The sequence below is a fragment of the Panulirus ornatus genome, chromosome 47, assembly GCF_036320965.1.
Source record: "Panulirus ornatus isolate Po-2019 chromosome 47, ASM3632096v1, whole genome shotgun sequence".
Classification (NCBI taxonomy): Eukaryota; Metazoa; Arthropoda; class Malacostraca; order Decapoda; family Palinuridae; genus Panulirus; species Panulirus ornatus.
This window is the reverse complement of record NC_092270.1, coordinates 8,950,090-8,976,267: the sequence shown is the minus strand read 5'-3', so window position 1 is coordinate 8,976,267 and position 26,178 is coordinate 8,950,090. Positions and strand designations below refer to the sequence as shown.

The 26,178-nt window shown below is 39.5% G+C and overlaps 2 protein-coding genes across 5 annotated transcripts in view; one reads left to right on the top strand and one right to left on the bottom strand.

The window, feature by feature from the left end:
* The window catches only part of LOC139763523 (protein N-lysine methyltransferase METTL21D-like), a 62,160-nt gene that overhangs the window by 17,267 nt on the left and 18,715 nt on the right, over positions 1–26,178 (bottom strand). Inside the window, exon 4 of the mRNA XM_071689697.1 lies at positions 6,190–6,359. The gene's annotated coding sequence lies outside the window, so the exon portion shown is untranslated. The remainder of the gene's footprint in view (positions 1–6,189; positions 6,360–26,178) is intronic.
* LOC139763521 (uncharacterized) lies at positions 8,084–24,429 on the top strand. 4 transcript variants are annotated; one of them, XM_071689683.1, is made up of 9 exons: positions 8,097–8,221; positions 11,105–11,207; positions 14,894–14,939; positions 16,691–16,820; positions 17,399–17,546; positions 18,940–19,086; positions 19,632–19,853; positions 22,171–22,362; positions 23,671–24,429. In XM_071689683.1, the coding sequence occupies exons 3-9, from the start codon at positions 14,929–14,931 to the stop codon at positions 23,868–23,870; spliced, it is 1,050 nt and encodes a 349-aa protein (XP_071545784.1). In that variant the 5' UTR covers positions 8,097–8,221; positions 11,105–11,207; positions 14,894–14,928; the 3' UTR covers positions 23,871–24,429. The 4 variants fall into 4 exon arrangements, with proteins under 4 accessions (XP_071545783.1, XP_071545782.1, XP_071545784.1 ...); XM_071689682.1 differs by lacking the exon at positions 11,105–11,207 and having other exon boundaries at positions 8,084–8,221; XM_071689684.1 differs by lacking the exon at positions 14,894–14,939.

Below are 26,178 nucleotides of genomic sequence, written 5' to 3'. Positions count from 1 at the left end.
CACAGCATTCCCCATACTGAAACATCCTCACCCACACAACGCATACCCTCCCTCCCCCACAGTGAATACCATTCCCCCACATTAAACGACCAACACCAGGACACCAGTCATCCCGCCATAGAGCCATTAACAACAGCTTCTGTGGCTAGAGGGAACGGAAAACAGAGCATACAACAAAAATCAGGTTTCACAGGCCCACATCTCAGTGACAGGCTGAACCCCCACCCCAACTCCCCATTCACCCATGCCCTTCACCCGCTGCTCCTTGCTGCCGGTGCCAGACGTGAGATACAGCAGGTGACGAAGCTGTTGTTACACATGGTGCATATAATCCGTGAGCTGTATATAGATTGGAGACGTATGTATATCATCATCGAACATACACATGTGGGGCCCCACGAGTATGAGGGATTCGCACCTCAAACGTTACGTAAATGTATTTTCATACCATCTATATGTCGTATGAGTGCTGACGGCCGAAACTCAGGGTTTAACGAACCTTTACATTTCCTTTTAAATGGCTCAAACAGATTATCTAGGATTAATAATAAGAGGAAGAAGAGTGTGAGGGGTCTGGTAGGGTGTGTGGAACCCGAGAGTGTGTGTGTAGGACTTGGCAGTAGGTGTAAAGCCTGGGAGTGTGTGTATCGAACCTGACATGTGTATGAAGCTTGGCAGTGTGTGTGTGTGTGTGTGTGTGTGTGTGTGTGTGTGTGTGTGTGACCTGGCAGTGTGTGTGGAGCTGGAGAGTACGTGTGCATGTGGTACCTGACAGAGTGTGTTGAGCCTGGGAGTGCGTGTGTATGTGGTACCTGACAGAGTGTGTGGAGCCTGGGATGCATATGTATGTGGCACCTAACAACGTGTGTGGAGCCTGGGATGCATATGTATGTGGCACCTAACAACGTGTGTGGAGCCTGGGATTGAGTGTGTACGTGGTGACCTGACAGAATGCGTGTGTATGGGGGACCTGACACCGTGTGTGGAGCCTGGGACTGCGTTTGTACGTGGTGACCTGACAGAGTGCGTGAGTATTAAGGACCTGACAGCGCGTGTGGAGCCTGGAAGGGAGTGTGTATGTGGGGACCTGACAGTGTGCGTGAGTGGTACCTGACATAGTGTGTGGAGCCTGGAAGGAAGTGTGTATGTGGGACCTGACATAGTATGTGGAGCCTGGAAGGAAGTGTGTATGTGGGACCTGACAGTATGTGGTGCCTACGAGTATGTGCGTGGGGCCTGGTAGTGTAAGATAGTCTACAAATAAGACTACAGCAATATTCTAACTTCGTGTTTACGATGCTATGATAGAGGACCCCCGTGGCCAGGGAAGGGAGTTTGCGTCACCATGTCCCCCACCCGGGGGAGACAGTGACGCACGACCAAAATACGTGGAAATTACGCGCGCGTCAAGGCCCTTTGGGGCTTGAAGCAGGAGGTCGGCGTGTGGGGCGGGGGCCGCCCCACACGCATTCAGTTCCTCGTATAATCATAAGGACTTTACTCCCCATGCTTTTTGTGGCGGCTATGTGGACAGTCTAGGATGGCTTTCTCCATCACTCTCTCAGGGCAGGGTTAAGAATTGAATGGCGTAACGTCCGTCGTCATCTCAAAAGAACCGTAAGGCGTATGAGCCAACACAACTCAAGTTATAGATTTTCCCCAATTTATGTCACTGGTAACAAAACAGGTTTTGGGTTTGGAACGTTTCCCTTTACCTGACTTGTAAAATTTCACTTTTGGCGAGAGAATATAATACACATTCTTTTTTTCTCCTCATTTTTAATACACTATTACCTGTCATTATTTCACTATTACTAAGGATAAATAATCTACATCGATACCTTGCCTTATGTAAATGTGTACGGGCTTAAAAAAAAATGTAGAAAACAGAAAGGGAAAAAGATATTCTGGGAGTATAGTTTTGGAGGAAGTGGATTGTTTACCTTTTAGATAAGGTGAACCCGTGACTTAGCTAACGTTAGGAAGGACATGAGAAGGTAAGGCATTCCAAAGCGAAGCGGTGTAGGTAGGGAAAGAAACAGACATTACCACGCCTCGTCGCCCTTCACTTCTCACCGACCACGTAATCATGTGAGGCAGTAGCACACACTCTGTCAGCCCCAGCAAGCAGAAGCTAAAGTAGCGAATACAGACGACTGTGAACTAACGCTGTAGCACAAAGCAAATTGGTTTAAGTTTATATATGTTAAGGATGGAGGGTTTATTAAGCGGATTGCGACATGTATTTCCTCGTTACTGATATAGTATTTGATTATGTTTCCTTCGATTCGTTAATATACAGTTGCCCCGCACACTAGTGAAACCCCCTGGTGACTAGGAGGTGCAGGCCATGGCAGGTTGCTGGACCCTAGTAGAATAATGGGGTGCAGGCCAAACCTGGCCTGTGGACCTGGGCTGCAAGTCGAACACCAACCACCACAAACACTAACATTCTCCAGACATGTTCCAAAGCACAAAGAAAAAAAAAAAATAGAATGATTTAAACGCGACTGAGCCATTTTTCGTCACTATTATACTTTCATTCTTTCCACTGTCTTGTTGGCTGGGGTGGCTGGGATCACCCTGGGGTGGGTGGGAGGGCCCCAGAAACACCATCCCACCCACCTCCCGCTGGGGATGCCCAGGCCCAGCCCAGGGGTCACTTCCCGCGCGCGACGCTGACGAAGGTTCTGGCACGATCAGCCACCGTCTGCTGACGCTCCGGATACTCGAGTACTCTATCCATTACCACCTTCTGCGGGTTTGGACCACCTCTCACACCACGGAGAGCACATATCCTGTGCACGGAGATCACTCTCTGCCGTCAGATTTGAAGATAGCAGTTAATCGAAGTGGCTGAAAGGTGTTTTATTATATCGGGTTCATTTAGATAATGGCGCCATTATTCTGGGTTATGGACGTGTGTGTGAAGCGTGAGGATTATTGCACAAGGAGAGTGAGGCTGGTGCTGCTGCGTCACGGGGTGTGGGGGTCGTGTGTCGCTGGGTGTGTGTGGGGGGGAGGCGTGTCACGGGGCGTGGTGGGGGGTGGTGTTGTGACGTGTCACGGGCTGTAGGAGCGGTGATAGGGGTCCGTCATGGGGTATGGGGTTGTAATGCCTATAGTTGTGGTCGTAGGATATAAAGGAAAGTCTTCCTTTCTGGAAAAATAAATATTCTATTTCAACAAAGCCAAGCACGGAGGGCTTCTAATCCCCAGCGGGAAGCTAAAGGAAGAACGTTGGCCACCTGCTCGATACTGCTGGAGAGACTGGCTCATGACCTACCTGTAGTAGGTGCTTTTTAAAGTGGTCTTTGCCGAGAGCTAAGGGCGCTAGGCGCTACCTGTGACCTGTTATGGTTAAGGGAGCAAACTTAAAAAGAGTGGGCGAACTTGGAAAATATAGTTCATCTTGTATGTCAAGAGACCATAGGGCGCTTAACTCTTCGTGTACAGTGAAGAGAGTAGAACTTTCATGAAGAATTTGTATATTATTGAAGGTGTTCGCCCTTGCTCCGAGCGTAGCACAAATCGCTTGGTTATCTACCGCTAATACACACGAGCTGAATTTGTTGCTCTACGTTCCCTTATCTATCGCTACCACACTAGCCTAGCTGCTTCGTTTTTCCTCGAACGTAACATGAATCATTTCCATATCTATCGCTAATGCATGGGGTGGTAGGTCATGGGGCAAAGGGTTAGTGGTAGTGGGTCATGGGCGCTGAACTAGTTAATAGTAGTAGTAGTAGTAGTAGTAGTAGTAGTAGTAGTGATAGTAGTAGTAGTAGTAGTAGTAGTAGCAGTAGTAGTAGTAGTAGTAGTAGTAGTAGTAGTAGTGCTATGTTACAGGGCATAGGGCAGATGGTCATAGTGTCATGGGGCTAATGGTGATAATGCGTCACGGAAATGGTGGTGGTATTGCGTAAGCCCCAATCGATCAGTTAATAATTACCAGCAGGTGACAAAATTAACATATCAAAGATAATTAATGATCTGTCACTAACCTTCATATCTCAGGTTCCTCACGAATCAAAAAAGAAAAAAACGGGAAATTTTCTCCGACATCGTCAGAGAAAATGGAAGTCTGTTTTCTTTATGCTGTTTCCTGGCAATGGGATTACACACATATTCACACACACACACACACATATATATATATATATATATATATATATATATATATATATATATATATATATATATACATTCCTGTGCCATGTAGGTAAGAGTTCACTTACCTTGATCGCAAGCCAAATGGCTGATTGAATTAATTATGACACAATTCTCTGTTTAAATACTTAAATATACATAAAAACACGGTTTCATCGAAGAACTTCTCCATACGAGTCTATCATTCCCCTGCTGCTGATTGTAGCGCCGTCTCAATGCTACATGATCCCCATAAAAAGAAAGTATGGGGTTATCATAATAATAATTATCATAAATTTGCTTTACTCTCCTTCCCCAGGAGGGGAAGGTGGCCATGTCTACTCCACCATGGGGGACTAAAAGTCAAAACCTACACCATGGGGGACTAAAAGTCAAAACTTATGGTGAGGTTGTGCTTTCGTCAAATTGTTATTGATAAGCCTACATGACTCTTTCGACACCTGTGAAAATCTGCCATTAGTTGATGCCCGGAAGATTAAAATCACCCAGGGTGATCGAATCTTTTATCTTGTCCTGCTCATGGTTAACTCTCGTACAACGTCAGTGTTTGCTGGCTTGCTGGGGTGTATAATTCTGAGCACACAGGTGTTCAACAGCGGCAGATGTCTGAATTTCGATTGGTAACCTTTTCGGTAAGATTTTTTTTTTCATACAATTCAGAGTGATATAAATAAAAACATTCATCTGAAAATCTGATGTTTCCAACAAACATGCGCTGCATACATATATGTAAAATCATCCATCATGTACACTCATGTAGATTTGATTTCCTTAATGATCCACGATTCCACAACTGTTCGGCATATATATATATATATATATATATATATATATATATATATATATATATATATATATATATATATATATATATATATATATAATTCTTCCTAGTTTGGTTAGTACTTGTATGTGCTGAGGTCATGGGTCAACCTTGGAACACAGCTATAACTATGTTGTGGTCATGGGACACTACTACAAATGTGGAGGTCATGGGTCAACGCTGGGACACTACTACAGATGTGTTAAGACATGGACCGACGCTGGGACACAACTTCAGCTGTGCCGAGGTCATGAGTCAACACTGGGACACTACAACAGATGTGTTAAGGACATGGACCAACGCTGGGACACAACTTCAGCTGTGCCGAGGTCATGAGTCAACATTGGGACACTACTACAGCTGTGTTAAGGACATGGACCGACGCTGGGACACAACTTCAGCTGTGCCGAGGTCATGAGTCAACATTAGGACACTACTACAGCTGTGTTAAGACATGGACCGACGCTGGGACACAACTTCAGCTGTGCCGAGGTCATGAGTCAACATTGGGACATTACTACACTGTTGAAGACATAGACCAACGCTGGGACACAACTTCAGCTGTGCCGAGGTCATGAGTCAACATTGGGACACTACAACAGATGTGTTGAGGACATGGACCAACGCCGGAACACAACTTCAGCTGTGCCGAGGTCATGACTCAGTCAACATTGGGACACTACACACTGTTGAGGACATGGACCAACGCTGGGACACACCGCAGCTGTTGTAATAACGCTGCCAGACGTTTGATTATAGTCTACCTGTGCGGTATTACACATCTAAGGTAAACATCTGTTTAAAAAATGTCCCACATCAATAACCCAGTGGAGCCAATGGAAGTAGCGCCATTAGTATGTAAGTGGCACAAACGCACATATGCATATAAAGATGCTGGGAGAGATGGGTCGCCACCTAGTGTAAAACTCCCTTCCTGTACGCCACACATGGGTTGATGACACACAGAGATATACAAGGTGAAGAGATGGATAACACACGATTGTAAATCGATTTCCCAGTAGTAGTAATCAAACGGTAATCTCACATGGATATCCAATAGTAATCAAACAGTAATTGCACATAGTAATCATACATATTAACACCTATACGTCTAATAGAGTTACGTTCAACTTGTTATTCCGTACGTACTGACACAGAGATGATATTGATAAACATGTGAACCACAACAGTGTTACCTCTTACAGGTCCGCCTATCTGTTCCCTTGTGAACCGCTGGCTGTCTGTTCCCTCCTGTACAGCCGGGTGTCTGTTTCTTCCTTCACAATCCACTGTCTGTTCCTGTACCGCTCGCTCTGTTCCCTCCTGTATCATTAGCTATCTATTTCCTCCTGCAGTGTGCCGCTCTCTGATAAAAAAGACTTATGATTAATAAAAGTAAAATGGAAGTAGCTCAATAGATATCTACAGAAAGTGAAGACACAGAAGCCCAGCCTAGGATTGATAAAGTTTGGGTTACAGGAATGTAGCAGTTAGCGGTAGTCAGCCTGCACCCAACCCAGGTGTTCATCTTCCTCTCATTAGATGGATCCCTGGCTTAGGTGTTTACACATGTGTATATAAACTTAGACATAAAGACATGGTACACATATATTACAAGGTTAAGAGACGGGGGGCGACACACGAGGGTAAAACTCTCTCCCAGCAACACACAAACAGTAATCATAAAGTAATGCAGATATAGAAGAAAAAAAAAAGGGGGGGAGGGCTTTATCTCCTGTGTTCTTGACTTATTCCCTGCACCGGAAGTCTTCTATCTCCTGCAGTGCTGGCGGTCTGTTCCCTCCTGTATATGTATAGTTGTATTGTGTGTGTGTGTGTATAACTGTTGTTATAACTCAAGTTTTCCCCACCTGCAGTCTTCCAATCCTTGTAACCTAATCCATACTCAATGGAACTTAGAGCAAACATACTTTACTAGTATTTCCACTTTTTCTTTTTTTTTTTTAAAGTTCAGGAACCACATAAGAACTGGTTCCCTCTGCATGCATGAGAACCCTATTTCGAAGTATGGAGTGACCCTTATTTTTCAAATGATGACTTGAGATTGTAAGAAAGAATACATCTCCATGAGACAAAAGTTATACCTGAAATCTAATAATTTACCATATGAATCAATACGGCATCCAAGTGTAGTCCAGGTTTCTTGATGAAATATGAGAATGATCGGCCAGTGCATTGGGGGAAGGGGGAATTATGTCTTTGCTTATTTATAATCTAACAGATGGTTGCAATTTAACCTTCAGGAAAAAAAAAGAAAAATTATATAATAATCATAATGGGTCTTTCAATTTCCGATCGCTCCGGTCCGGTTTTAAGATGCGAAGGCAGGAGGAACCTGATTAAATCGGGTCATTGTACCCCACATCTTCCTCGCACATGTTATCTCTGAATTTCTAGGAATACCCAGGTCTGGCTGGAGCATCTGTGGAAGATTTCCTATGACATAAAACCATTTTGGTGGGGGAAGGGCTAAAGAAACTTCCTGGCAGGGGATGATGGCCTGCATCCATATCTGTTCTCTCTATGTTCACTTTCTCTTCACCTTCATAATTGCATCTCTCTCGTTTATCAAACATTCTACACGAATACATTTCGTTCTCTGTTATTCACTGTATTCATGAATAATTAACCTCTTGATAATGACCTAGAGAATAAAACATGAAATATAGGTCAAATTCCTAGTGGGTGTTGATGTCTCAGTTGCCATGTTCTTGGTTTTCAAGCCTTGCCTCCATCTATGACAATAGTCCACAAAATATACCTTCTTTTCAGAAATATTCAGCCCTGATGAACATGGAGTGGTTAAAAACATACGCCACAAAAACTTTTTTTTTAAGTAAAAAGTTGAAAAAACTAATGGCATTGGTTTAGTTGCCATGTTCTTAGTTTTTAAGCCTTGTCTCCATCCATGACAATAGTCCACAAAATTTTACCTTCTTTTCAGAAATATTCAGCCCTGATGAACATGCAGTGGTTAAAAACATACGCCGCAAAAGCTTTTTTTTAAGTGAAAAGTCGAAAAAAAAACTAATGGCATTGGTTTAGGTTGGGAGTGCGGTGTGTATTGTTGACAAGTTGTGGTGTCAGCCCGTCAGTGTGTGGCTGACTAGCAGACGTGGCAGGTCGTCCTCGGGGGGAACCTCCTCAATTCTCCTCTCCACTGACCCTTTCTCATTCCCACGACATGGTGAAACTCAAGAGAGCTACGTAAGTGCCAGGAGATATATATATATATATTGCGTTATAAGGTGTTGGAAATGGATCTTGTTGTATAGGCGGTATAGGATGATTATAATGGCACTTCCCCTGTACGTGGACTTGTTCAGCATGTCAATTTTGTATTCGGCAACAAGCTCTGGGGTTCTGTGGGGTCAGCTGGTTGACTGTTATGATAACCTAAATGAGTTGAGAGGTAAGGCATTGCGTTTCCGGGGGAAATTTTTGATATTTTTGGAGTGAAACTTTCCTGGACGTGTTTATGGTGCATGATTGCATTGGATGACCTGCGAGAGGGATGATTCTGTGACACGTTGTGTATGACAGTATCCACGTAATGTATAGAAGCCAAGTTTGTTTCATGTTAGCCTTTGGTGAAGTACCGAACTGGGTCCCACCACTCTCCTAGCTTTGGATTAAGAATAGGTACTGCTTTGCAGTGGTAGTGTAGTAGTAGTAGTATGTGGTGAATGGGAGGATAGTGGTTTGGATTGTTATACCATATTATATTACGTTTACCAGAAAAATAAAGTTGATGGGGAGGACTATGAAGTTCAAGGAAAGTGTAAGCTTACAAAAAGCTGGAGAGTTAATGGGGAGGGCTATGAAGGTAAGGGAAAATACAGGCTTACAAAAATCTGTGAATCATCAGACTCTTTGAAAACTTGGACCAAAGTCCCCTAAGCAGACCAGATTTACCATAAATTTCACTATTATAGTCAGAATATAATAACATTGTCTCTTTCTGCTATGTAAGGCCACTTTGTTATGTTCATAGATGGAATCTGTGCACAGAAATAAAACATAAGATTTACCCTGTATTCATTTTCATTAACAAAACTAATTTCCTTTGAAAATTCCAAATGTTAAGAGAATATGTTTCAAAATATCTCGAACCAATGAACAGGATACAAACAAAACCCAGAGTGCATCATGATGACAATGTGATACATAAACACAATATTAATACAATAATACACAAGTACCAAACATGATTATGCAGAGGAATGTGACACCCATCAAGCTCCATAATGTATGTGAAACAAAATAACTTTTGACTTAGTTGTAGTCTGTGGGCAAATTTGCTTTGTATGGCATTAGTAACATATGAAAGACAAAAAACAGTGACCATCTAAAAGTCATAGATGTGTAAGATTCTTTTTCTTTACGTATTGTAAAGCAAAATTCTGAACATAAAATGAATTCCTCATCATACAGGTATAGATTAGACTTCTTCAAAAGTGAAAATAATTACCCGACATTCTCATTTTCTCTTAATCACAGAGTAGCTGGTTTTCCTAGTTTGTAAGTTAAGACTAGCATAGGCCACAGGGAGAAAGCTACCCTCAAACTCAAGAATACTAGTATAGTCCACAGGGAGACGACTATCCTCAAATCTCTTGAGTGAAGTAGCTCCTTGAAGTACCATATGGTGACACATCCATCTGTATCACAGATGATTGAGTAAAATCTGGAATTCTGAGGATAAGATGACCGTATGGTGACATCCATCTGTATCACAGATGATAGAGTAAAATCTGGAATTTTGAGGATAAGGTGTGCAGTTTTTCTGTGTTAGCTGATTGCCTCCCTCAAGGCCATTTTGTACATGCTTTATTTATATCCCCCAGGCTAAGCTAGGTACCCAGTTTAGCTGTTTCCCATAAATAAAGCAACTCTCTTTGGTTCCCATTTCTCCTCTAACTCTACCTTGGATGACTTAAGACATTCCTTCACCCCATGATGCTCCTCTTACTAATCTTATGACCTACCCACAATATCTTTTCTACCTATCCGAAAAGCATTTCTATCTTTAGACCTAAGCAAGGCTTATGGTCCTGATGGCATCCATCCCTGTGTGGTGAAAGAGTGTGCATTTGAACTTGCTCCATTGCTTGCTCATCTGTTCCATTTCATTTAAAATTGGAATGTGCATTTGAACTTGCACCTGTGCTTACTCATTTGTTCAGTTTAATTTAAAATGGAAGCATGCATACTTCATCCTGTCCCTAAGGAGGGTGACTTTTCTAACCCCTTTAACTGTTGTCCATTTGCTTTTGACATATACCACTTCCAAAGTCTTCGAATCCCTCTTCACTTTCCATATCCTCAGACAACTTGAAACTCAAGTCTTCTCTCTGATCACTAGTATTGCTTCAGTAGGGTGAGATCCACTGGTGATATTCTTTCCTATCTTGATAACATCTGGTCATCATCGCAGAAAGATTTTAGAAAATCCTGTATAATTTCAAGTGATATATCCAAAGCTTTTGACACGATGTGGCAATGGGGTCTCATCTCTAAGCTCCCTTCTTTCGTCTTCCCTCTCTGGCTGATTCATCTCCATGGTTGTTGATGGATCAGCCTCTCATCCTTTCTCCATCAGCAGCGGTGTTCCTGAAGGTTTATGTCCGGTCCCCTACACTTTTTCTCCTTTTTATCAATTATTTCCTTTCTTCCACAGTTAACCAAATGCACTCATATTCCATATGCAGACAACACAACACTTCTCCCCAGTTCTGCTTCTTTCTCACTCAATCTGCATCTTCTCTCGACACAAGCTCCTCAATAAACCCAGTTTCTAAACGATGCTCAATCAAAAATTCATCACAGTCTTCCTCTCTATTTTGATAGTTCTGCAATTCCACCTCTCAGTTAACATATTTGGTTTAATCATAACATCTACACTAACTTGGAAGCCCCACATTACAAAAATAGCCAAGTCTGCTTCTCTGAAACTGGGAGTCCTGTTTAGATGTCATAATTTCTTTTCCTCCAAACAGTAGCTCCATTTACACAGGGATTAATCTGTCCTTGTATGGAGTACTGCCTTCTCATTTGGGGTGATTTTAACTCTGCATCTTTACTTGACAGAGTTGAGTTGAGAGCAGTCTGACGTAAACTCCCTCAAGTTAACTTCAAAACTTGACACACTTTTCTTGTGCTGCAATGTTGGATCGCTTTCCCTCTTCTACAGGTATTACTTGGGTTTTCGCTTCTAAGAACTGACTATTTGTGCAACCAAAACTAGATAGACTATGCAATGCTCAGGTAAGCTGCTGCATCACATGCTTACTGTGTGGCCATTGGCAACTCAAGGATAGGCCGTTTTTATATGTTTGATTCCCTACACCTCAAAGCTTTGCAACTCTCTAATCTCTTGTGCCTTTCCCATTAACTATTACCTGGCACATTTTAAAAGACAGGTTTTTCATTTCCTCCAAAATTTGTAAATACTTGCCTATGTCTTCTTTTTCCCTTTTATTAACATCTCTGTATTTCAATTAAGGCCTGGCCTTGATGTGGACTTTTGTCCTTGGCTGAAGCCTTTAATGTATAAAGGCTACACCATGGAGGTCCATAATACAGTAATACCCTTGATTTAACAGTTTTCAGATTTAACAGACTGGGCAAGTAATAATACATTAATTAATAATTAAAAAATTAAAATATCAAATGTTGTACCATGTACATTTCATATCACACTTGTTTTTGGTTGTGTGGGGTATCTCGCTTTGTTTCAGTCTGTCTACTTCAAGCTACCATGTGGTCATGTTGTATACAGAGAATTGTGACTATTTATTAAATAATTTTGTAATCTTTACAGTTCAAAATGGCATCAAGTGATAGAGGAGTTAAAAGAAAGCATGTGAACTTTATATTGTGTTACTGTATATTGTATTAAAAAATGGCCCATAGGTTATATTCTTGATTTAATGGACACTACCTTCCCCCGATTAGTCTGTTAAAATGAGGGTTTACTGTATATCTCTTCAGTGTGCTCAGAGGATCCTGATGTAACTCATGTAACACTGAAAACTCGAGCATCTCAACAACTTGTATGAATGACTCGGAATGGAGTTCAGTTACATGGTCTGGAACATCATTGCTTCACTTCATGAAGATATTTATCTCTCAACTTCTATAACTTGCAAAACCAAACAACATTCAAGACCTGGGTACCTTTAAATCTGAATTGCCATAGGAGATTTGAACACTTAACTTCTACTTAGCTACAGGATTGTGTTCCTGGAAATCTTTTCAGCAAGTGATCTGTCAATAAAGTAGCAGTTGAAACCCATTAAAGTTTATAAGGGAGGTTACATTCCTGGACAATAATTTCTGTATCTAACTCTTAAGTATGGAATATTCATGAAACAGCTGAAGAACGATTTATCTTGCTCTTTCATTTAATTTAGACAGTATTTAATATTAACGTACAAGAAAATGTGGTGATGAGGGCTTGTGGTGGTGTGGTGTGCAGAGTGGGATGGGATGAATTGAGGGTTACTGGGAAGGCAGGGAAGAGTCACTCTGAATTATAATTCAGCAAATGTTGCCAGATCATAGATAATGCCTGCCCTGGGTTTTCTGCTTAAAGCACCAGCAAGGGCTCAAACTTAAAATTTCCCTCAGCATTTCCTCCTAGTAGAAGCATCAAAAAAAAATCTTGAGCTGCCTTGAACCCTGGAGCAGTCTTAAAACTCCTAGCTGTTGCAGTGTGTTACCTCCTTTCTCAGTAACACTCTGTTATAACATAGGTTTCCTGGACATTATTAAACCTCCCAAGTACCTAGGTTTTCTGGACATTATTAAACCTCCCAAGTACCTAGGTTTTCTGGACATTATTAAACCTCCCAAGTACCTAGGTTTTCTGGACATTATTAAACCTCCCAAGTACCTCTTATTTCTCATCCTATACTTCCCTGACCACCTTTAGTATTTTTTGCAGACTTAATGAAATGGTCAGACATTCTTTGTTCACAAACTTACACAAGGGAGTGGAGAACAGGTTGTGAGATGCTTTACCTGTGGATGGGTTAGGAATCTAAAAATATTTTGCTGTGAAAAAAAATCCTTTATATCTTATTATGAAAAGAAAAGAATATTTCTCATTAAAGATATAAAGGATTTTTTTTTCTTAAGTTTGTTTCATATATCAGATTCCTGTGTTTCTTATCTGAGCTTGTGTCTTAATTTTCTACAGCCATATAAAATGCTACTATGTAGGCAGATGTTATGTGGAGGCTAATTGAACTTTGTTCATTTTGAGTAAATGAATTAGACCTTTTTCCTTTGTGTCCATATACTTTGTTTACAAAGCTAATATTAATAGTCTAGGCTCCTTGTAACAGAAAAAACTATTCCTCTTGATGTTATCATAGCCATGTCTCAAATACATTTGCTTATGTCACCCCTTCAGTTTTTTTTTTTTTCTTAATTCCCCAGTAAATCATGATTCAAAGCTCATCTTAAAATAGTGAAGTGTGACACAGTAACATACATATAAATTCATTTGTAAGAATTTTATAATATGGCACACAACAGAGACAGTTATTGATTATACAATACTGTACCTGTAATGCACAAATTAGACACAGGATTTCTCAGGTGAATATGAAAAGTATCACATGGTAATTTCACTTCTACACACAAGTTTACTTCCTTTCTAGCTTCTCATAATACTGGTATTTCTTTTTGTTGGCCTTTCATGCAAAGCAATGAGCTATCTTTTCTTGAAATATTATTGATGGCACTGAGAATGAAGTCCAGTGGTTATCTAATGCAGTGTTTATTGTCACTCGTTTTTTCTGACGAAGTTACCAGCTTTACCATGGACCAAGATTTTGTTACCTACTCTCTAAAGCTTAACATAATTTAACATTTTCACTACAGCTATTTGGTTCCAGCATAGATCATCACCACTGTGTTGGTGTTTTTCAATTAAAAACCATCTTATGCTCCATTAGCTGGGCTGAGAGTCATACTGGGAGGGTCGCAGGTGTTCTCTTGGGAGCACTGAAACAGTAATGGGTTTTTCATTTGGCCCCCACCAGTTCCTCTAGACCCTTTCCCCACCCACACATGGTCTGCTGTACCAACAATGTTCTCAAGAGGTTTCTTTTTATATCACTGTCTCCATACGTTGGAGAACATGATTAAATGTCCTCCTGTCCATTACTAATTAATTTTAAATCATCAACACCTTTGGTTTTTTATCATTGTCAGGGATCAGTATATACTCCCAAGGTGTAAGATACACAGACTATATTTAAGTCTAAAGTCCCTGCCCACTGAAGATGTGGCGTAAGGTTAATAAGGTATTTTTGTTTTGCACATACATTGAATACGTTCCTTCTTGTGCTCACAATGTAGGTGGAATACAAAGTGCATCAAGACTAAGATAAAAGTATTGGATCATGGTTCATTACAACCCAGTCACAGACTAGCAACTCTAGTAATTTGCTCAGTGTTTGGAATGTGTGTGATATGGATGATGGTATAAAGTGATGACCAAGGAAGTAGTGTAATTGGAAATTAGTGAGTAATTCACTTGAGATAGTTCCCTTTCTGCTGAAAATTGCTCAAGTGACTTTGTTAAGATTGATTCACTCCCAGGGATTTTTAAAGGAAATGATGAATGTGTGTTATTATAACAATGGTAGATTGTCTGTGAAGTTAAGATACTCTGATTTCATCTGCTTGGCTTTTGTGGGATAAACAGAATGGGCAGTAAAGAGCTTCAAGTACAGCAAGAAACTTGCTACATGATGCCTGATATTGCCACTTGTGACTTGACCCATAGTGTCAGACTTTAAGGGGAGTTATGTGAACTGTACCTCAACACAAATTGCTACTACATTAAGGTTTAATCTTTTCCAGGCCTTTAATTCAGTACTGAGAGCATAGATACCATCATGGCACTAATGTGAGTACATTTGTAGATGTAGGAGTACTGTTTGCTGTCAGCTGTTTGTATTGCCACAGATACTTTTATCAAGCACTGAAATTTTTAAAAACCCTTGTTAACATGTTTATGATTTAGTATGAACTTCAGGAATGATTTGGGTGCTGCTGAGTCTTTGTGTTGCTGCAGATATTGATTTTATCAAGCTTGAATCCTTTGTTGATGTAAGAAAACATACCATATTATTGATGAATGTATCCAGATGTCTTTATAATAAAAATACTTTCTGATGTTGACAAGTGCCATGACTAACGCATTATTAGAAACTGAATTATGATGTTAACCTAGACCTTTGTGGGTGCCATCCATAGTGTCTCTTTGGGTGAATATGGGTGCTATATGTTTTTGGAAATGTGGCTTTATTTTTTTACGTAACATCCAATCCTGTCCTTGTCAACATTCCATTTGTCACGCATGTTGATATGGATTGTTTTTGTCTTGCACATTGGCCTGTAACTATACCACAGAAGCATGTTGCATAAATAATCCTCTATGTCCTTGATGTTTGAATGCACCATTTTGCTGTTGCCACTTGGTAATCTATTTACAAACTGTGCTCTCATGTAAGCTCATAACAAAACAATTGGTATTATCAATTTCTCATGCAGGAACTCTGTATATTTGTGTTAAATATATTTTTTGACAGTTTTGGCTCGAATGAAGTTTGTTTGTACATGCGTACATAAAGCAGTAAATTTTTTTGACAAAACATCTGTTCTTCCAATATAGTCCTTAAACATGTGGATTGAGATAATATAATTTTTTTCCAACACCCAGATGATAAGTGTGTGAAAATTACCATGTAGCCTTTACTTAACAGTGAATGATGAAAAAATCTAGATGTCTTTGATTTATAGAATCTAAGGATAATTTGGGTATGTAATTACCTCAGGGGTCCCATTTCACAAACTATCCTACCATGAAGTAGCTTATTAAATACTTGTATACTCCCGGCAATCGTAGTTTCATTACTTATTCTGTTCCAACCATCCACCACTGATACTACAACAGTACTTCACATCCTTTCACCTCTGGTTATTCTGTCATTGCAACTTATGAATAACTGTTCACTATTGATACTTTAACTGATTTTGAAACATGAAGGCTATAATCAGGATATTCAATCTCCTTCCTCCACTACGATGGACATATTTGCAGCTTATTATGTTTAATTCAGATTGCATTGTAGTTGCTCAAGACTTTGCTAAATTTTTTTTATTTTACCAGTTTCTGCTTGCTTCTCTTGATTGATTACCATTTCCCTGTCTTTCAGACTCTTTCATTACAATGCTTGTTTCCTTCATTTCTTTTGATGCTGCTTTTCCCTTGTCTTTCTCTCTTATTTTCCTTTCGCTCTTGTTTCCTGCATCAGTTGCTTCCCCTCTTTCTTGTGTTTTGTCTCTTATCCCCACCTTTGTTTCTGTTCTGTATATTCTGTCCCCCTGTATATGTCTCCCTCTACCTCTGCTTGCTTCTTCTCCGTCTGTTTCTGTTTCCCATTTCTCTCTCCTCCTAGGCTTCTGTGCTTCCCTTTGTCTCACCTTTCTCTTTTTATTATTAGGTTTTCTTCTCTCTGCCACCTCATTCTTCTCCTCTCTTATGTATCATCTCTCTCAGCTGCTGTCCATTCATCTTCCTGATCTTTTGGTACCCAGTAGCATGGATAATAAAACAAATTGCTAAATATTGACTAATAACCTGTATGTCCCCAGGGGTGCTGAAGGCCATGGCTTTGCAGCTGCTGTCTTCTATGGGTTGTGCTCAGCTTCCATGGCCTTCCTTAATAAGGCTGTCATCAACTCATATGAATTCTCATATCCTTTCTTCATCATGGCTTGTCAGGTGGGTTGACAATATGTTTTTGGAGATGTTTCATCATGTTATTATTTTGCAATTGGTTTTTTGGCTTTCCACCAGTGTGCAAGTTTTTTTTTTTCAGTAATGAAAATTTGCACAAAATATATAATTTTTTTAAGACTTCACTGCTCTTACTCTAGGAAATGACATTACCTACTGGATTCACCAGTCTTATTTATGCAAGTTACATTAATTTACTTATAGTATTTTCTTTTTGAGTTACCGTATAATACTGGGTGCAGAAAACTTTTGAAAATCATTATTGTTTTTTAAGAATGAGGTTTAGAATTATGCCTTTCATATATAAGGATTGATTCATAAGAAAGGATGAGATTGTAATTGCATATGGTGTAGACGTTCTCTCTCATTTAAAAATTTCGATTGTAGAGCTGTGTGGTGTACATTAGAGTATATAGAAATTGAAATATGAAAAGCCTCGTGTGGTACACGTTGAGGATGAGATTGCCTTTGACATATTTCTAAGGTACATAAAGAAATGCAATATTAGCTAGATCTTTTTTATTTGCAGTTAAAGTAACTGATATTCATCTCTGTGATTTCAGATGCTGGTAACTGTTCTCTTCCTAGAGCTGCTGGTCAGTCTTGGCAAAATTAATCTTCCGATGTACACATGGAGATCTGCTCGCATGTTTCTGGCACCTTCCCTTGGTTATGCTTTTCATGCTGGTCTTTCACTCATGGCCCTTCAAGGTCAGTGTATGTGGTTATAGCCCCAACAGATTGGCTTTCACTTGCTGCTAATTCATTGAAAATAACATGTCGAGTCCAGGGTGATCCAACTTGTCAGCTCTTCCTGTCAGACCTCGAAACTTGACCCACTTGCCGTACATCACGGCAATGGTTCACATTCTCTCTCATGAAGATACTAATAGGGTTTCTGCTTTCAAGAGGTGATTGCTTGTTTGCCCCATCCTTTAGCCATTCCATATAATACTCAGCAAGCTACTGTGCCATATATTACTGTGTAGCTGCTGGCAGCCCAAGAGTAGGCCATTGTGATGTTTTATTTCCTATACTTTGGGACTTTTTACTTCCTTATATCCTTGTTAACAGCCTCAACTGCCCTGTTTTTAAAAGGCAGATTCTTCAATTCCTTCAAAATTCTTAAGATATATCTTTTTTTTTTCCCCTACTCACCCCTTTTCATATTTCAATTAAGGCCTATTTTCACTGTGAACTTAAGTCTGTGACTAGAATTGCCACAATAAGAAAAAAACATTAATACTTTTGAAAGTAACATTCAGAGTTGCACTGAAGATGCATCAGTTATTCATATCGACAGATCATTACATACATAAAAGAGAGTCATGCCTCCTAACTCAAACAACAGCTCCTTGAATTCCAAAGACTCTACTTCTTTGAACCATAAGATTTCCTCCCTGTATTGAAGTATGGAACATACATAAATTTGCTGATTGTCTTCACCCAATATTACACACAGAATGGAAATATATATACAAATTCTAGTATTCCATATGTATCCAAGGTCTCACTTTTGCCCCCTCACCTACCTGGTTTCACCTAGGCTCTCAGCGTTCCATCCACTGCCATGTTTACTCCCAGGTATTAATTAAAATGCTCCACTTCCTCCAGATTCTCTCCATTCATACTTGCACTCACACCAATCTGTTTTTACTCCTGCTAAACTTCATAATCGTATTTTTATACAAATTAACTCTTCCTAAGATGTTTCAGTACCTGTGAAGCTGAAATGAATGAATCCCTAGCTAACTGTGACCATCCCAGCAATTTTAGTGCATGCTTTTACCTTCATCACAAATGTGAGCCTGTATACGTAAAGCATCATAATGATAAAGCATTATTCTAAATACATACATACTTTTCTTTACATGGTGATTACCAAGTATATAAGACCGTACGGTTATTTTCTGTGTGAATCTGCCACAAGCAAAAATATAAGTTGGAAAGGAGGTGGTCTTCTTCCACTACAGCCATTCCATAGGGAAATAAGACCAGTTCGTTGTGTATCTTGAGATTATGTTAACATTTGAAATTGAAGGCCATTGTATTTGTATAGGTACTCTTTTTTTGCTAGCTCTTTATGCAAATATGTTATCTGCAGGCATGAACATTCCAATGTATGGAGCTGTTAAAAGATGCACACCTCTAGTGAATCTGATCCTGGCTGTGGTCATCCTTCGCCGACCATTCCCTTCCATCATGCTGTTCACATCTATCCTTATCATCACAGCAGGTTGTTTTGTTGCAGGTATGTTGCCAAGTGTGTTTCTATGTAGTCCATACCCATTGCCAACCAATGATGTGTAGATGTGGACAAGACTGCATGTATGTTCAACCTTTAAGTAGATTTTATTGGGCTGATTGAGAATGTTGGTACATGATATACCTCATGAAGGTGAAACAAAAAACAAACAAAAAGCTCTTTCAAAATGTGTTCCATGGATGTACTGCTACTCTTTTAAATCCAGCTCAAATTACATGTATCCTCAAAAGAATATACTTGCCAGTATATTCCTTCATGTTAGTTTAAAAGAAGTCAGTTAGATGCCAGCTCCTTATATTTTGAGATTTTTGAAAGCATTTGAGTATGGTTTATGAAAATAGTTACATAGAAGGACTAGGATTAGTGTGGGGTTTCTTGAATGAAGTATTCAGTGTTTATGCACATTTTAGGTGGCATATAATACTAGAAATAGGGAAAGGGTATGTAGGATAATTAAGGTTAGTTGTGACATTATATTTGTAAACCATTTAATATGTATTAATAGCATTTTCTTTGTTTTTCTTCCTCAGTTTTGGGTGATTTAACATTTGATACCTTTGCATATACAATGGGTGGACTTAGTGTTCTAGCACAAGGATTGTATCTAACACTGGTTCAGCAGTGTGCTGAGAATAAATTGTCCACGTTGGAGATCCTGCAGCTCAACAGTTACAACACCCTTGCACCTTTCATTATTGTCTCGGTTTTAATGGGCGAGCCACAAGCCATTGTACAAAGTCGTTACATAACAGGTAATACTTTTTCGTGGGAATGTAGATGTATTGATAAGCTTACATAGGATTTAGTGAAATGCATTTCATAGTAATTCATTTGGATTATTGATTCAAAGTATTATCAATACCTCAGGTCCTGTTTCGAAAGGCTCCTGCAGCCCAAGGCTTCACAACTTTCAGTAACAGGAAAATGTGGATTTCTTTAAGGTAAAAATTTCTTGAGATGACTGTACTCCCAGTAATACAGCCTTGTCAGAAGTGGTTTTTCACAGATGTGTAACTGCAGAAGTTGGTATCTGACTTTGAGAGTGTGTGAAATGAGAGAGTTGAAAATGTATTTAAAAGCAAGCTTACTAGGTTTAGCAGTGAAGAAAGACTAGATATATGGTGTGTAAATTTGTATGGAGAGAACGTGGGGCAAGTGGAGTGTTTAAGATACCTTGGAGTGGATATGGCAGCAAATAGAATCAAGGGGGCTGAAGTGAACCATATGGTGGATAAGGGGCAGTGGTCCTGAGCATATTGAGGAATGTGTGGAAAGAGGTCACTGTTGTAAAGGGCATCAAAGATGGGTTCTTGGTGTTGTGTGGATGCAAGGTGTGGGCTATAGACAAAAATGTAAAGAAGACGGAGAATGTTTTGGAAATCAGATGTTTCAGGACATTACGTAATGAGAGTAGGGTTTAATAGAAAACATGATAGGGTAAGAGATAGAGTATGTAAGAGGAATATGTATGAGAGAGCTGAAGAGAGTGTTGAAATGGTTAGGATATAAGAAGAGGATAACTAAGAAGATATACATGTCAGAAGTGGAGGGAACAAGGAAAAAGAGGAGCTGAAGGATAAGTGAGACACTTGAAGGTTTTGGGCCTGAACATGCAGGAGGGTGTGAGGCATGCATTGGTTAGACCAACTTGAAGGGATGTAGTATACAGTGGACAGTGTGCTGTCAGTGGACTGAACCAGGGCATATGAAGTGTCACATGAAACCACAAAAGGGTCTCTGGGGCCTGGTTTTGCATAGGGCACTGTGGTTTTGGTGTATTATACATGACAGCTAGAAAGTGGATGTGATTGAATGAGGCCATTTATTTTGTCTGTTCCTGATGCTACTGCACTAATACAGCAACTGGCAAATGTATGAAAAAATATATATACTTTATAGATGTTACTGGACCCTGTCTGCATTAGGTTACTACATGAGTGAGAAGTCACTTTAGCAAGGATCTATCATTGGAAGGAGAGTCTCACCAAAGGACTCACTCCAAAAGAGTCTACATTTCCTAGTTATGGGAAGTAGCGCAACTTTGGGCAGCAGGAGCCTCTGGTAAGAGGCCCTGGGTAGCATCAGTTCTCTCCCTACAAAGATTTCCAAGGTTAATTATAACATGTCAGAAACTGTTGTGATGTTTTGTGTGCATCTATGTGCAGAAAGTGTAGGCAGTTAAGTTACATACTTGGTGTCTTCCATGTGGTAGTTGCATCGTGGCCATGGAGGGTCTTGAAGTATGTTGAGAGTGTTTGTAGTGGTGGGTGATGTCCAGAGCATAGATAGGAAAGCGTAACTCATGTTTGTCTAGGGAGTGTGGTTTCTGATGGATGTATGGCTGGTTGGTTTGAGTTAAAGACTGAGATGGAAGGTCAGTTGATCAGTGCATAGAGGGTATTTCAATGAGTATGTGTTTTGTCAGTGTTACATTTCTGCAGGTGAGGAGATCTGTGACTGATGTGTGAGGTAGGGATAAGCTTGGTATTTCTAATTAGTGGTTAGTTATAGAGTAGTTAGAGGTGGTAAGGTCTAATGCTGTTGCATAGAATTAAGTGCCAGACATGTTGAAGTTGGACTTTATTGGAGGATCTTTGTTTAATTGTTTAGGCATTGAGTGTTTGTAGTTGCTAGATAGCCAGCGAATGTTCATTGTACACAATTTTGTGTGGTTTGTAGCTGTGTTAATTTTGTTTGTGAGAGGGTGGAAGATGAGGTGAGCGAGGCATAGTTTAAAGTGGAATGGATGACTTGTTTATAGATATTTTTTTCCTGGTGAGTTGTGTTGTGAAGTAATTTAGTTTGTTGTATTGTTTTTGTATTGATGTGGGTAGTGTATATGTGGTTTTTCCTGCCATAATTATGTAGCATCACAAACAGACAGTTGAACTGTCAAGGAAAAACCCTTACTAGGCTCCTTTTGCTTCTTTTAAACAGTGATTATACAGGAGGGGAGGATTTCCAACCCCACTATAACTTCTTGTTACTCACCTGTTATAAAGTGTAGGAAATATTTGTGTAGTATTGTTTATACCATACCATATATCAATATTTGTTTTATTGTTTCAGATGTTGGTTTCATCTTCACTTTCTGGACACTGGTGTCTATGGGGGCTTTGTTAAACTACTCCCTCTTCTTATGCACTGCTCTCAACTCAGCACTCACTACGTCCCTTGTGGCTGTGGCAAAGTCTGCCATCCAGACGCTTGTGGGATTTTTTGTGTTTGGAGGTGTTAAATATCACCCACTAAACATTACTGGTGAGTGATTATGTTGTTTGTAGTTTCTTCTGAACAAGAGTTTATCAATGATCAAGGGAAATGAGAGTTTCACACTTTTTGAGAGGATTATTGACCAAATCTCAGTGATAGCTTGTGTGTTATCCTACTGCTTGTTAAGGTTAGCCCTTTAATGCCTCCAGATGGATATTTACACAAGCAGGGCATTGCCTTAAGATGGATATGTATGCATAAAATTTTACACCTCAATTTCAAGGTCTTGCACCAAGCCTTGGTGTTGGTTGAGATTGCATTGCATAATTTCTCCCCCACAGTCAGCCAGCTTCTACCCATGCCAGTTGAGAGCACAGTTGTATTTTTTGGGGGGAAGGAAATAGGAAATGGGTTTTAGTTAAATTTAGGGGACCAGATGACCTAAAATTATTTTACAACGATGGTCCATCTTCATATCATGTGGAGAGTGCTTTTGTGGACTCAGCATCAAAAGTTGACTAAGATGAGACGAAAAGTTTCTTTTAGCAAATGTATAAGCAAATTTCCTTTGCCCACATGACCTTGACAGAACTGCATCTGGCTGGTAAGGCTTATAATTTTACGCAGTTATATAGGTTTTCTTTTATGATTAAGTTATTAATGAATGACTCTGACTATATCAAGAAAAGATTTATCATAAAAGGTATGGCATAATAACTTTCAGTAATCAGTACTTCATTGTAGGCAAAATAAATGACAAAACATGTAATGGGAAATCACTTGACACTCAGACCTTAATCTTGCACTTTATAGCACTTTGTGCTGAAATATATACAAAACTTCTACTTATCATTATAGTGAAATTGGTGTACCAAAGATACTTTTGATTTTTTTCATTATTTTAATATTTGTTAGAACTAGTGGAGGGATGCAATAGGCTTAAGTGTACACAGTTCACAAGTTTAGCATTGCATAATTATAAATAGCATATCACTATAATTTTATTTAAATGACACTGAATTTTTGCTACTAATTTGTACAAGCAACACTTCAAATTTTTGCTACTAATTTGTACAAGCAACACTTCAAATTTTTGCTACTAATTTGTACAAGTAACACTTCGAATTTTTGCTACTAATTTGTACAAGCAACACTTCCACTTCCATTACTCCAAAGAGGTATAAACAAGAAATGATGCACTCACACTTTTGCATATAATTCATTGCAGATATATAAATTATCCCTTAGAAGTGGAATTATTAAAACCAAACTTTTTAAAGTAGGAAACATTATTTGAACAGATTTAGAATGTTTGATATGTAAATATTTAATATTTTATCATCTCTCTCTCATCAGGTATCGTGATGAACATGGTGGGTGGATTTATGTACTCCTACACCAAATACCAGGAAAGTAAAAAGAGTCCTTTTCAGAAGGATGAGAACTCAAATAAAGTAGCTGTCATTGGGGGTTCAAACTTTTCTGTGGATAAGCCACGGATTGCACCTAATGTAACTTTAGAGGAACATTCACTTAGTGAAATAAAAGTTAGTTAATGTTTTTTCCATGTAATTATGAGTTTCCTGAGTATAAGAGGATGCATTTTGTGTTTCCTGACCCTTTCACTTGGGCGCCATATCATTCATAAGCAATAGTACTTCTAGTATTAATACAGGTAATATTGTTTCACGGCCAAGCCTTAGTCATGAGAGGTGACAAATGCCTGTTTCATTCAGATATATTATCTTTACTCATTCCATAGGTTGAGAAATAGATATTTTATCTCTCAATTTCACAATTTACTTTAAGGAAAACATTTTGTTTGTCAATTCGGAACCCTAGTCATGTAACTGAATAGCACACAGCATAACTATCACAATCTTTTCATGCAGGCTATACATTAAGATCAGTCATGAAACACTGTATGATTACTGATCATGCTTTATTACAGATGTTTGAGTACACAACAGTTAAACTAGTATGCATATTGAATCCTTGTCCAGCATAGGGTTTGCATTCCTAGAAAATAGTATGTTAGGTATATTGCATTGTGCAAACTTAATGTCATAGTATAAGTATTTAGATTTTTTTTCTAAATAAAAATCTGAAAGTGAACACCTGTGTGTGTGTGTATATATATATATATATATATATATATATATATATTCATTTTTTATTATACTTGATCACTGTTTCCCAAATCAGCGAGGTAGCGCCAGGAAACAGACAAAGAATTGCCCATCCTCTCATATACACATACATATACATAAATGCCCATACACACACATATACATACATATTCACGTATAGATACATATACATACACACATATACATATATACACATGTGCGTATTCATACTTGCTTGCCTTCATCCATTCCTGCCACTACCCTGCCCCACAGGAAACAGCATCGCTAACCCCTGCTTTAGCGAGGCAGCACTAGGAAAACAGACACTATATACAGGAGGGGAGAATATATTTATGTACTAAGCAGATAATAGATATTAATGCAGAATGCATGTAGATACTGTACTTTTATAATCACTGTTGCTACATGCTACCAGCTTTCGAAGCTCTTCATTGATCGGCTCTTTATCATCAGACTGCTGCTGCTTTTCTGCAGTGATGCCTTTCATTTTTTCAAACCCCCTCCCCTCTGAGTTCTTTGGCTAGCTTCATTATGATAGGGTTTTCTTTGTCAGCGGTGGAAGTATCATGAAGTCATCATGACTATAGACCAAATATGGTGCCAGTGTGAATTTCATTTGAAAGGTTTTAACTTCATCGTTGGGCCCCTTGATGACATTATTACAGTCCTTAGTGTAACAGGATTTCTAGAATTGAAGCAAGTTTTCAGATGAACCAACATCTATAGCCTCAGTGGCATGCCTGTGGAATTTGGTAGGCCTGATTTTGTAAGACCACATTTCACATCTTGTAATACCCATAAACCTGAATGTTTTGGAAACATTTCATTCTTAGTGCAAATGGGCCATATATATATTTCCCACGTTAGCAAGGTAGTGTTAAGAACAGAGGACTGAGCCTTTAAGAGAATATCCTCACCTGGTCCCCTTCTCTGTTCCTTCTTTTGGAAAATTAAAAAAAGAGAGGGGAGGATTTCCAGCCACCCACTCCCTCCCCTTTTAGTCACCTTCTATGACACGCAGGGAATGCGTGGGAAGTATTCTTTCTCCCCTATATATATATATATTTTTATCTATTTATTTATTTATACTTTGTCACTGTCTCCCGCATTAGCGATGTAGCACAAGGAAACAGACAAAAGAATGGTCCAACCCACCCACATACACATGTATACACATACACGTCCACACACGCACATATACATACCTATACATCTCAACATATACATATACATACACACAGACATATACATATATACACATGCACATGATTCATACTGTCAGCCCTTATTCATTCCCATTGCCACCCCACCACACATGAAATGACAAACCCCACCCCCCGCATGCGCGTGAGGTAGCGCTAGGAAAAGACAACAAAGGCCACATTCGTTCACACTCATTCTTTAGCTGTCATGTATAATGCACCGAAACCACAGCTCCCTTTCCACATCCAGGCCCCCCAAAACTTTCCACAGTTTACCTCAGACACTTCTCATGCCCTTGTTCAATCCATTGACAGCACGTCGACCCTGGTATACCACATTGTTCCAATTCACTCCATTCCTTGCATGTCCTTCACCCTCCTGCATGATCAGGCCCCGATCGCTCAAAATTTATTTCACTCCATCCTTACACCTCCAATTTGGTCTCCACTTCTCCTCGTTCCCTCCACCTCTGACACATACATCCTCTTTGTCAATCTTTCCTCTCATTCTC

Excerpts from the sequence above, each read along its gene's own strand:
- LOC139763521 (XM_071689681.1), top strand. The coding sequence starts at position 8,199 with ATGGTGAAACTCAAGAGAGCTAC. Across the intron at positions 8,222-16,690 it reads GTGAAACTCAAGAGAGCTAC|GGGTGCTGAAGGCCATGGCT; the intron begins GTAAGTGCCAGG and ends GTATGTCCCCAG. Across the intron at positions 19,087-19,631 it reads AGCAGGTTGTTTTGTTGCAG|TTTTGGGTGATTTAACATTT; the intron begins GTATGTTGCCAA and ends TTTCTTCCTCAG.